The sequence below is a fragment of the Schistocerca americana genome, chromosome 11, assembly GCF_021461395.2.
Source record: "Schistocerca americana isolate TAMUIC-IGC-003095 chromosome 11, iqSchAmer2.1, whole genome shotgun sequence".
Lineage (NCBI taxonomy): Eukaryota > Metazoa > Arthropoda > Insecta > Orthoptera > Acrididae > Schistocerca > Schistocerca americana.
Genome location: NC_060129.1, coordinates 156,477,151 through 156,491,086, shown reverse-complemented (window position 1 = coordinate 156,491,086; position 13,936 = coordinate 156,477,151). Strand labels below are relative to the sequence as shown.

Below are 13,936 nucleotides of genomic sequence, written 5' to 3'. Positions count from 1 at the left end.
CTTCTGTCATAAAAATTTTTCTATGTTTGATCTGGTGTTAAAACTAATTGTTACATAATTAGGAATCACATGATTCATTAGGCATTGTTTGTTAAAAGAAATTTTGGAATTAAGTTTCATAATTTTAGTGCATAAACCTCTAAACTTCTTGCAATCTCCCAATAGATGACTTGGCAATAAATTAATTACTTTTGAATACATTATGGGAGAGGCAGCGATCAATGTCTTACAAATATTTACTATTAAAATCAGTCTTGATCACGATTTATTTATCAAGGTGACCAGTTTAGACCACTATTGTGGTCATCTTCAGACCTACAAGTTGTATACAAAGCTTTAATTAGAGAGCTACATACATTAAAGAAACTACATAAAGTTATAAAGCTATAAAACGATTCCTCCATTATATATAGTAATACGTGCATTGGTTTCTCCAGTAGTGATTCTCCAACAGAAAGAGGTTCCTACTCAATGGTAATTCATCGTTTTATAGCTTTATAACTTTCTCTATTTTCTTTAATGTATGTAGCCCTCTAATTAAAGCTTTGTATACAACTTGTAGGTCTGAAGGTCACCACAGTAGTGGTCGAAACCGGACACCTTGACAAATAAATCGTGATCAAGACTGTTTTTAATAGTTAAAAAGTTAACGAATTGTGTTACAGATACACACACACACACACACACACACACACACACACACACACACACACACACACACACACACACACACACACACACACACCCAGAGGTTTTCTCCTCTGTGCTGGTCTTGAAACTCCTAACTCATATTGCATTTCCAGATATCTAGCTAGCTGGAATAAGCAGAATATGTGCTGTTGGTGCTGCACATTTTTCTATATTTATACTGATTAGCACATGCTAAAATGTTCTTCTGTAGCACGCTAGGGTAGAAGTTGGCACAGAAACAGCTAACTTAAAAACCTGTGCAGTTAGCATGTTTATTTATATGTAAAAGTAGACTTCGGAATTTTCCTTTGTGTACCGAGTTGAAATCCTAGATTCACGTATTTTACTGATCACGTCAGTTAAGCATAATCTATTATTGATTGTATTAATATCCGTTTGTATTTTGGTCTATTGTGAAATTCGAACATCGCGAGTGTCACAATGAACGCCTACTGTTATTGTTAATTCTAGGCTTAAACTCAATTTTGCTCTTATAAGAATTTTGAGAAGAGTAGGCCTATCCTTTTGAAAACAATCTTTCTCTAATTGCATTGTATAATTACTTGCGAAATACTTTACTTGTGAGAAATTTCAGTCGCTTACAAAACTGTATTTTCGCAAGTTACCTGTGCGAGCGTTTTTGGATAACTTATTTCGTAGAAAATCAATGTTTGTTATTCACAGTTACTGCCAAAGAGTAGATCACCCCAAATTTCACCGTATATCGACGCAAATAAATGCGCATTTTTGAGAATTTTCAGAAGCTACTTGTCCTGTGCATAATCTAGCTTGTTGTAAATCAAAGTTTGTGATTTAGGTACTGTGGCAGACATATAATTTTCCATTAAAGAACGTACATGTTACCTACATTTTTTATAAATTAACTTCATTTTCAAATTTCCAAGTAGCTATAACTAACCTTAAAAAGTTTACTCTTGTCTTAATAGAAATATCGCTTTCTATATTTGCTTCAGTTCTTACGGGAATTAGTAGCTTTTTAGCTCAATGGACATAAAACACAACCAGCAGGCTTAATTTGAAGTTATTTGTTCACTTTCCTGCAATACATTGCGCCAGCCAAAATTGAGCCCTGGAGTGAATGCAGTTCAAAAAATGGGATGAGCTGGTTGACTTTTGTAGGCAGCTGGAAATCGCCTTCACTACTGTCAAAGGACTGTCAGCTGCTGGTAATTGGATCCTCTACTGCCTTCCAAACTCATCTCCTGATGTAACCAGAAACTTCAAACATTCTGTGGACTTGAAGTACTCAAAGTAGGTGTCTATGTTGCAGTTTGATGTTACAGCAACGGAAATAATGGCAGAACTGAAGTGATGAATAGAGCTGGTATAGATCCTCGTGTGTTTAAAACAAAAGCTTTTTACACCATCGACGAGAGCTGGGTCAAGAAAGCTAATGGATCAATGTCTGACCTGCAAATATGGGCCAGAGAAATGTGAAGAGAGAAGAGAAATCTGGAGGATGTATCAGTATGGACGATTTTAAAACTGAGGTAAGCTTATTACATGTAGAAGTATGAGCAGAAAATTTTTGAACCTCATTTTCTCTGTTTTAGGTTTCTCACATTATTATAACCATTCAAATTTCTGGCAAAATAATATTCCTGCATATTTTATAACATTTTTCCGTTTAAACACAGCTCCTTTTTTACACATGCAAGATTTTAGATTTGTACATTAATAAATATGGCTGTAATGATTTTTTAAATAAATGTTTACATTTTCCATTATATCTCACCTTAACGTACAGCAAGTATTTTAGAGCCCATGTCTCCTATGCAGTTTTTCTTGTTATGATATGTACTACTGCCTCTCAAAATATGGAATACTAGTTTCTAAAACACTGTACACATTTGTTTCTGAATTCGTCCCCTTTACTGTATTTTCTTCTTTCATTTCTTCTCTTGTGGACTAACAACTGGCTAATAAATTTTCAAATTTCTACCATTTTTTAACATATTCTAATTTTTGCACAGCATCAGTATACTCATGGTAAATGTATTGGCACTTTGTACTTCTAATAAATTTTGATTCACACAGTTAAAATAATTATTGCTTACCACATTCATCCTCAGTATCAACACAGCCTTTTTGTGTTATTATTACTACAGTATTTCTGAAGACTCCTTCCATTACGATTGTCCAAGTGTTTCCAATATTTTCTTTTTCTGAGCATGTTACTTCAACAGTTCTGCCAGATATGGAATATGACAACCACCCTGGATCACCTAATGGCCAGCAAACCTTTTCTTATGGATAGAGATTTTTTTTTTTATTCCGTTACTGTAATATAAACCAACCTCAGATCTGAACAAATTATGCTGCCCTGTAATTTTATGTCCCTAACAATATCCCTTCACCTATACCCTGGCATATTCAAAAGGGTGAAAGGTTAAGAATGTACAACTCGGTGTGCTAGACCAAACAAGGATCCCTAGATATTAATAACTTTTGTCTTTTCTTTTTTCGTTACAGTTCTACCTTCTGTGCTCAATCATAGCTCGGTGCATATCCTAGTACAGTAGAGTTGATTTAGTCCGATATGCTTGTGAGTTTTTTTATTTACTTGTGCTAAAGCAGACATGGTTTGTGCCATCTACAACAGCCTCACTTGTGTTTTATCTCTTGTCACAAAGCGGCAACCCATCCCTATTACTATCGAGACTGGCAACTTCATCTTTCCTGGAGTGCCCAATATAAACTAGCACTGCAATAACTGCAGACTTCTCTGACTATATTCATGACTCTTAATTGGCTCTCAAACAATCACGCAACCATCAACTCTATCTTGCCCACAATCCACCTGGTGTTCTGCACTGCAGCAGCTCCTATATTCCCAAAAATGATGCTGATACAATTTCATGCTAGGATTTCATTAGTTTCTCTTTTTGTTTAAGCACAACTCTTAGCTGCTACTATCAATCATCCTTTTAGTGTTAGCTAAATTTTCATACACTGAGTACTTATATTTTCCACCAAATCCTTACTTCCCCTGTTCTTGCCCGAAGGAATATCAAACTGTTTCTATTAAGTGGGTTGTGCATCTTCGTACCTGCAAAATGATGAGAATTAATCCTATGATTGTGGCATTCCATCTAGTTAACCATAAAAAGGATGCAGTGCTGGGTTTATTTCGTTGCTAATATCACTGTACCAAAAGCTGTCTTGTCATGTTTCCTCCACTAACATATGAATAATCTTCTTTTCTCTGGACATTAAAAACAAATGATACAGTTTTTTCTTACTGTTACCTTTATTACATTATTTATTTATTTATTTATTTATTTGTCATTTCAAAAGTACCGAAATGTCAAAAATATATATAAGTGTTGACATAATTTTACACAAAAGAGGACAAAAAATTGGACACTTCAAGTGCATTTGGTCTTGCATGGTGCAGGTGGTTGGTGATGAGGAACACAGCAGATTGGTCTTGCATCTCATTGTGTTTGACCGTAATCAAATCCTTTGGAGCGATCCATTCTCCCAAATACCGACATTTCTCTCGCAGTCGCGAGATCCTTGCCACATACGGATTCTCGATGAGAGCCTCAGTAGTTGTCAAGAAGCTCTTTCTTGATTTCTGCATCATATAGTGGATGGGCGTTCTTCGTTGTAGCCTTACTTTTCTCATATCTCGCAGCTACCTGACGTCTCATTTCAGGAGGATCTTTGCCAGCGAGGCAATGGAGTTTGTCCACAGGACTCATTTAGAGCCTCATCTGCGTTCCTGGTATGACTGGACTTGTACCATACTGAACATGCAGTGGAACAACATAGAGCAGGCGCACTTGAGCTCACAGTGCATGGATTAGCGCACAAATGACGTATGTGTCAATTGTCGCACTGTTTTATTTCTGGCTGCCACTTTCTCTTTGGTGTTTAGGCAATGCTTTTTATATGTTAACGCGCGATCCAGTGTTACTACAAGATATTTGGGACTAGGATTATGTTCGAGTATGATACCTCCCCAGGATATATTTAAGGATCCATTTCCCTGTTTATTCTTGAGGTGGAAAGCGCAGATATGAGTATAGCAGGATTAGGTATCAAGTAATTCCCATAATAGTAAACAGTGAATTCTTCCAAAGATTTTGATGGCGCATCTTCTAGTCTCAAAACAGTCAGCCTGAGTAGTGACAGTGCAGTCAACAGCATAAATAAAGCTTTGAGCTCCTTCAGGGATAGGTTGATCGTTGGTATAATAGCAGTGCAAGCACATTGCCTTGTGGCAGCCCATTTTTCTGAGTTCTCCACCTACTTTTCTTACCCTAAAATTCCACAAAAAATCTGGAATTCTGGGGAAGGTTTCTAATATTGCACATGCATGTGAAGTCTTTAGTTATGTCAAACTTTATTCAGAAGGAGCCGATGGATGATCGCATCACAAGCTGTGGATAGACGGATAAATACAGCACCTGTAATGTGCCTTTTCTCATATCCATCTTCGATATGTTGTGTTAAGTTTAATATCTGAGATGTGCAGCTCTTCCCTTCTCCGAAAGCGGTTTGCTGTGGCATTAGAAGAGGCTTCGCCTTTTTAAACATTCTCTGAAGAATGAGCCTCTCCAGTATTTTGTGGAGGTGACAGAGTAAAGAGACTGGTCTATAATTTTTGGAATCTTTCCTATCCTTCCCATGTTTCGGTATGGCAATTAATCTTGATTTTTCGCCATACTTTAGCGATCTTGCACTCTCGAATACAGTTGCCCATAAATTGCAGTAAGCAAAGCATTTTAGCGGAACCAAACTTCTTGATTTGTTCAGCTCTAATGTCATCCAGTCCTGCTGCTTTTCCCTATTTACATTTATTCAGGGCTGAATTCAATTCTTCAACAGAGAAATAAGGAGCTAAGATACTATTCTCTTGGTCTGTTTGCCTGAATAATTGTTTCCTCTCTATATTTCTGGATTTAGTTGATCTGCCATTAATGGGGAGTTGTTGAGCAATTTGGTCTTGTTTAATATTAAAATATGTGTTGACCTGAGTGTTATCATTACTCAGGCGATGTAACAGCCTCCAGGCCTTTTGACTACTTTTACCCAGTGCCATTAATTGTATCCATTCTTCTCTGTTTGCCTCAGATATTGAAGAGAGGGCATTCTGTGCATGAATTGATGTGGCTGCACTAAAAGGGTCTTCTTCAAACTTTCTGTAGTACTCTTAAAGAAGAGTGGTCGTTTCAGGTGTTATACCCATGATATAGTTCATTCTGCATCCCCTTAGAACTGATGCTCAGAAGGAGGCATTAACGACGTTAACAAAATTTTTATATTGATCTATCACAGGAGCTATAGTTACAATTTTCTCATGTAATAACTTTGATAATTTCTGCCAATCAGCCGTTTTGAAGTTGTACCTTCATGTGAAAGTGATTTCTTGAGGGCTTACTTGTGGGAGAACTTGACACATAATAGGTCGATGTGTATTCAGTATGGGCTTACAGACGGATTTAGTGCAGGTATGAAAAATACTTTCACTAACAAAAAGCAGATATGGATTATAGCCAGCATTCACTGAAGAAAGAATGAGGTAGTTTGCTGTCGTGAAGAAGTGAGAAATGGAAAGTTTCAGCCCACAAGAGGACAACCTCACCATTTTGATCCTCTTGAGTGTATCCCCCAAACATGGCTGTGAATGTTGAAATCACATACCACAATAGAAGCTTTCCCTGTAATAAAATGTTCAGGTGGGGTGAAGAAAAAATCTGTTGCTGGAGGTTTATATGCTGATGTGACTCTACTGTTACTCAACAACAATAATTTCAATATTGTTATCATCTGACTGATGAACACTACAGACTTAAAGGTCAGGTCTTATAAGGATGGCGCTTCCATACTGTGCATGTTGTGTTTCAGCAACCAGTTTTATTCCAGGAACTGAAGGACGTCTCTGCTGGGTGTATGTGTGTAATTCTTGAACACACAAAATATCACAGTGCTTAGTGCGGTACGTCTTGCAAGAGTTGTTGCTTGCAGGGAGGTATTCCGTCAATATTCATGGATATTATAGTCAACACTGGCCCAAAAACGATCACTGATTTAATGTCTAATACTTCTGATGTGAAAGGATCAGTCTACTCATAATTATTCGTAGTAATGCAAATACTTAAGAAATGTCCCATAACATGCTTTATGGCAATATTTGTTGAAAATCAACTAACCTGAGTATAACTGAATAGAGTTAACTAATGCAACCACCACAGGGGGATACTGGTGTATGTCAATCTGTTATTTATGAGACAATGTATGAATTACATATATCTATCTCACGTGCCATGCACTGTAACCTAAGATATGAAACTATGTCGATGTGCAACTGCATAGCTACAACTTGTACAAATTTATGGGTATAAATGTATGAGAGAGTTACACCTGCAGTCACATGTGGCACACTAGCTAACTTCCCCATAGTAAACGTAGCCACATTAAACTTAAATAAAAAATTTTAGTAGCACAAATACTTACACACACAAATCCAAATAAGTAGCATGAATCTGCAAACTATTTCCACAATTTTATATTTTAGTGAAAAGTAGCTTTTTTTAACGTTATATGAAAGCTGTATCATCTTCCAACAACCTCCATTCACTCAAGTAATTTCAAACAAAAAGTGCTCTAATTCTTCTTATAACAATATTTAGAATAATACTTTCTTGATTTATGATTCAGTTTGGCCTCAAGTGAACACTAATGTTAGTCTTGACAGATGTCTAACGGTACAGGTTTTGAAAAGAACCATTTTGGACAGGAGTGGAAGGTAACAATTATCGTATCAAATGATTTTCCATAGAACATTTTGGTTGGCCAATGCCACCCATATTAGCTTTAAGTGAATGGTAATATAATGGCGTGTGACGAGGGCCTCCCATCGGGTAGACCGCTCACCTGGTGCAAGTCTATCGATTTGACATCACTTCAGCGACTTGCGCGTCGATGGGGATGAAATGATGATGATTAGGACAACACAACACCCAGTCCCTGAGCGGAGAAAGTCTCTGACCCAGCCGGGAATCGAACACGGGCCCTCAGGATTGACAGTCTGTTGCACTGACCACTCATCTACCGGGGGCAGAGCAATGGTGATAGTGTGAAGATAGTCCATAGAGCCTTCATGGCATTTACCAGATATATTTCAGCACAAAACGTCTAAAAGTGGTCAGGAACATCATATGATGATGGCAGTAATAACCAGTTACTAATAATATTTGTTTTGGTGTTATCATATAAATACCACATTATAACAATTAATGGCACTTTGTCAAAATAAAGTACTATTACCAATATCTCTCATTCCCTTTGACATTTGAAATCCGATTTTAACGTATCACTGTGGGTTCTTTTACTTAATTTCTGTACAAAATCTTCAGAATCAACACAAGCTTATTTTCAGTGGTGAGACTATTAAAATAGGATAGTCGAGTCAGGATTTAAGCTTCATGAGAGTAGCAGTATTGTGTTTTGTGAATTCAGAGCTCTGTTCTTACTTGAATAATAATAGTAATGATTTTTGTCTCGGCAAGCGTTACAGAGAGAACAAAATATTTTCTGTTATGATTAAAGTAAACCATCCGCAAAGAGCGCAGTACCAACAGGAACTGTAGTAGAAATATGTAACTAAGTAGCTGGACAGAATAGTGTAACAACATTACTATAACGAGAATGACACAATTTAAAATCCATGCAATTTCATTCCAAGTCACAACCGAAATATCTCATCAAGTGTGTGAAGAATGGGAGCCCACAAACTGCAACTAGATCAGCATTCCCTAAATATTTAAAAGCCACTGCAGTATTACAGCCCAGATAGCAGCACACTATTATGTTGCAAGAACCATCATGACAGATACATACACATTTCGGTAAAAAGCCACACAGCTTAAAGTGTTTCAAAACTCAAAAATGCCTATCACTTAAAAACAACTGTCTCAAGTTATTAAAAGTATGACAAAACTTAATAAACGAACTACCTTACACCAATAAGAAATTGGTAGTAAATGGAAAAAACTGACCAAAAACAAACATTATGAAGTGTAAGACAAAGCTTTAGTAAAGATTTCTGAAAACGTCACATTTACTCAGAGAAATTATGGAAAATACACACTATGAAATCATGTTTAAAGCAGATAAAAGACAATTAAAAAATCAAATTAAAACAAAGCAATTAGAAAGAAAGTACATTTGATAAATTAACTTATTACAATAAAAATTATGCATTTGGATTAAATTCATAACCTAGAAATCACACTGAGCTCTTTCAACTGTCCTTGTGTTTCTACAAACAATTGGAATTATAATGTGATGTTTGTACAGTAGTTACATGATATTTAAAAACAGACAAATAATTAAAAGATTTGATGCATAAAATGAATCTTCATTAACTCAGAATTATGTACAGAGCTTCGTAATACAATAATTTTTCATAAGAAATACGGCACTTGAACTGGAAATAGCGTATCGACATAAAATTTAACAAAGCAGAAAAATTGAATTACTACACAATTTACCAAAAGACCCTTTTTGTGAAGATACACTGTTGGTGCAAATCATTATACCCACTTCCGTAGGAGGAGTGTTTGCTACCCAGCGGCATTGTGGTTATGTCACGTAGTAATGAAACTATACAATCAGAAATGCGTGGTTATCATTCTAGTGACAGTATGTGAAAAAATGTCATAAATAACTTTGTCAAAGAGCAGATGGTTTTGCCTGGTGCTGGGTAAGTGCATCTCAGAAGCAGCGAATGTGGTTTGCTGTGCAGATGCTTCTATCATGAGCCTCTATGGAACATTGTTGAAAGATGGTGAAACCACAAGTTGACAAAGGTTGTAGGATGCCCATGCGTTATCTAGAACAAGCAGATCAGAACCTAGCTGCTCTGTAAAGTGGGATAGATGGCAATCTGTGGAGACAGGAGAAAATGCTTGAGCAGGCTCGAGAGTTTCAAGCTATCAAGCAGACACTGTTGAACATGAGGCCTCAAGTTATATAACAGCTTTGTATTCCCATGTTGATCTAACTGTTGTCAGTTACAATAGCAATACAGGGTTACTACAAATGATTGAAGCGATTTCACAGCTCTACAATAACCTTATTATTTGAGATATTTTGACAATGCTTTGCACACACATACAAAAGTTCCTCCCACACTCGGCGCAGCATGTCCCCATCAATTAGTTCGAAAGCATCGTTGATGCGAGCTCACAGTTCTGGCACGTTTCTTGGTAGAGGTGGTTTAAACACTGAATCTTTCACATAACCCCACAGAAAGAAATCGCATGTGTTTAAGTCGGGGGAGCGTGGAGGCCATGACATGAATTGCTGATCATGATCTCCACCACGACCGATCCATCGGTTTTCCAAGAAATGCCGAACATCATGATGGAAGTGCGGTGGAGCACCATCCTGTTGAAAGATGAAGTCAGCGCTGTCGGTCTCCAGTTGTGGCATGAGCCAATTTTCCAGCATGTCCAGATACACGTGTCCTGTAACGTTTTTTACCGCAGAAGAAAAAGGGGCTGTAAACTTTAAACCGTGAGATTGCACAAAACACGTTAACTTTTGGTGAACTGCGAATTTGCTGCATGAATGGGTGAGGATTCTCTACCGCCCAGATTCGCACATTGTGTCTGTTCACTTCACCATTAAGTAAAAATGTTGCTTCATCACTGAAAACAAGTTTCGCACTAAACGCGTCCTCTTCCATGAGCTGTTGCAACCGCGCCGAAAATTCAAAACATTTGACTTTGTCATCAGGTGTCAGGGCTTGTAGCAATTGTAAACGGTAAGGCTTCAGCTTTAGCCTTTTCTGTAAGATTTTCCAAACGGTCAGCTGTGGTACGTTTAGCTCCCTGCTTGCTTTATTCGTCGACTTCCACGGGCTACGCGTGAAACTTGCCCGCACGCGTTCAACCGTTTCTTCGCTCACTGCAGGCCGACCCGTTGATTTCCCCTTACAGAGGCATCCAGAAGCTTGAAACTGCGCATACCATCGCCGAATGGAGTTAGCAGTTGGTTGATCTTTGTGGAACTTCATCCTGAAGTGTCGTTGCACTGTTATGACTGACTGATGTGAGTGCATTTCAAGCACGACATACGCTTTCTCGGCTTCTGTCGCCATTTTGTCTCTCTGCGCTCTCGAGCGCTCTGGCGGCAGAAACCTGAAGTGTGGCTTCAGCCGAACAAAACTTTATGAGTTTTTCTACATATCTGTAGTGTGTCGTGACCATATGGCAATGAATGGAGCTACAGTGAATTTATGAAATCGCTTCAATCATTTGTAATAGCCCTGTACAAACAGGATAATCGAGATTGGACTGCATACCTATAAGGAAGTGTCACATGTTGGGGTAAATGACATTTCTTTCAGACGAGGTCAATGGTTGTGCTAAGATATGTCATTATCCAGATTAATAGTTGTTTCATACATGCACCACACAACAGGTGCAGGAAGATGGAGGCAGTGTCATGCTATGGGGGATATTGATATAAGGTGGCACGAAAACAGCTGGTCATAACTGAAAGCACCATGACAGATGTGGAGAACATGAACATTATTGCAAACTTATCACTTAATGCTAGATGTATTTACAGAGAGTGACAACATCTAACAGCAGGATAACTGTCCAAATTACAAGGTAAGAATCACACTGCAATGGTTTGAGCAGCATGATGGCTCACACTGTTGTCTTTCCCACCCAGCTCACCTCATTAGATCATGAGGAAATGAATCTGGGATGCTATTGCACACCAACTAGACAGCAACAAACCGATAGCCTACAGTTAATGGGAAAGGTGTGAGATATGTGTAGACTTATAGTCCAATTTACAACTGAAAAACTAACGAAGAACTAATGAGTCCATACCATAGAGATGCACTGTTGTATTGTGGTCTGTAGGTGAATCAAAACGCTCCTAGGCAGATGATTATACTTTTCCCTTATCTCTGCATACTTGCCACCATCAGTTATTTCCTAATGGATGCAGATTATTGATCATACAAATAGCATTACTATTAAAGAGGCATACCTCAATAATATGTTTGCATAATCAAGAGATTTTTGTATTTTTGTCCATTCTTGAGATAAATATCCTACATTATGAATGTGTAATAAACACTTTTCTGCTGTCGCCTGGGTAGTGGATACAGCTTCATGAAGACTGAAATGGTAGTTTCTTTCAAATAATTAGCAGCATACTGGTACATTCTCTTGAAGAATATGGGGTCCTGATAACTGCACAGAACTTCTTCTCAAACGAGTAAAAGATATCTCTCAATGCACAAATTTCGGGTAGCCCGATCATTAAAGCATGGAGCATTTGCAACAAAAAATCACAATTGTGCACTTCATATGTTGTATTTAGTATCTAACTTCTTCGAATGTGAAGCTGCGGAAATGGATTTGTCATATTTTTTGTGACCTCTCTGTAGCATATGCGAACAATTTTCATAAAACACGTGGTCTTCTATGAACATGTGTAGGTCTACAGACTTCAACAATACTTTGAATGGTCTCCATATAGTGTGTATTAATTTGTGTCTCCTGAGACTGCCCCACTGAGTAAAAGATTTTCCACAAATACTACATTTGTAGGGTCTCTTTCCACTGTGTATTAACTTGTGGGCCTTGAGATAACTCAATACATTAAATAATTTACCACAAGTATCACATTTGTGGGGTTTCTCTCCTGTGTGTATTAATGAGTGGGTCTTGAGATTGCCCGAATGAGTAAATGATTTTCCACAGACATCGCAATTATGTGGTCTCTGTCCAGTGTGTATTAACTTCTGGGTCTTGAGATTGCCCGAATGAGTAAATGATTTTCCACAGACATCGCAATTATGTGGTCTCTGTCCAGTGTGTATTAACTTGTGGGTCTTGAGATGGCCCGACTGAGTAAATGATTTTCCACAGACATCGCAATTATGTGGTCTCTGTCCAGTGTGTATTAACTTGTGGGTCTTCAGATGGCCCGAGTGAGCAAATGATTTTCCACAGACATCGCATTTGTGTGGTCTCTGTCCAGTGTGTATTAATTCATGTTTCTTGAGATTGCCCCTTTCAGTAAACGATTTTCCACAAACATCGCATTCGTGGGGTCTCTCTCCAGTGTGTATTATTCTGTGTTTCTTAAGATTGCATAACTGAGTAAACATTTTACCACAAACATCACATTTGTGATGTCTCTTTGCACTTAGCACAGTGTGGACATGTACATGGTCACTTGAACATAAAATTCCACAGTCATTACATCTTTCGAGTTCCTCTTCAGCTTCTTTCACAGTAAGTGTATTACATATGTCATTAAAGGATTTTTTAAAAGTTTTCCTGGGTACCTTGTACGAAGGGGGCTCCTCAGTCTGTTCCACGATTCCTTCTTGTACACACTCGAAGGAGATATTGTTTTCATGATCATCACTGCATTCAAGTTTCTCACTGTTGGTAGCAGATAATGCTTGGGCACACTCCCTCACTCTCAAATGTTCTTTCAAGCAGTCATCAGCGGGCAATACCTCACCACATGACTTACACACAAATGCAGGTGCCTGCACACCGTCAATGTGGATGAAGATATGCATTATGAGTCTGTATTTTGAAGGGAAGCTCTGTAGGCAGAAACTACAGGTAAACTTATGGAATTCCTTTTCCCTGATGCTACAACTTAATCTTGTGCCACATAAGCCGTCTTCTTGTGAAGTCTGTATTTTGGTATAGTTGTGAGACACACTGAAATCTGTTGACTTCTCTGGATATATCTCCAGCTTGCCATTGACTACTCCGTGATGTAATGTTTCTTGATATGAAATGTCACAGCTGTCATCAGCACTTTGAATGAAACTGAGGAAGGAGGAAAGACGTGTGAAATGTTGATTTACACAATACAAAACAATAGTTCACCATCCACAAAATTGGGGCTTGTAAACCAAAAGATAAAAATGTATGGCCATCACAGATAACTTATTCAGTAAATGTAAGTGATTTAAAATTGTCATGACATTCTACCAGAGTGACAGAATTTTCCTAATATGAAATGTTTTTATAAAGCAAATCATCACAGGAAACTGAATAACGCCCAGTCTCATTCAGTGCTGACTGGGTTCCTTTATTCTCTAGTAGATTCTATTATTAAAAGTCTTGCAGTATTTTTAAAATACTGTTCTACAATCCTTTACACCAAATTATTACATTTATTAGAAATAATATCCTCTAGCTTTTGACATAAAAAT

General features: G+C 37.8%; 1 protein-coding gene across 1 annotated transcript in view; it reads right to left on the bottom strand.

Moving 5' to 3' along the window:
- LOC124553421 (zinc finger protein 239-like) overlaps positions 1-13,419 on the bottom strand; it is a 42,683-nt gene extending 29,264 nt beyond the window's left edge. The window contains exon 1 of the mRNA XM_047127284.1: positions 12,367-13,419. Coding sequence (XP_046983240.1) covers positions 12,367-13,288 — 922 coding nt within the window. The 5' untranslated portion in view covers positions 13,289-13,419. The remainder of the gene's footprint in view (positions 1-12,366) is intronic.
- Between the last annotated feature and the right edge of the window lie 517 nt (positions 13,420-13,936).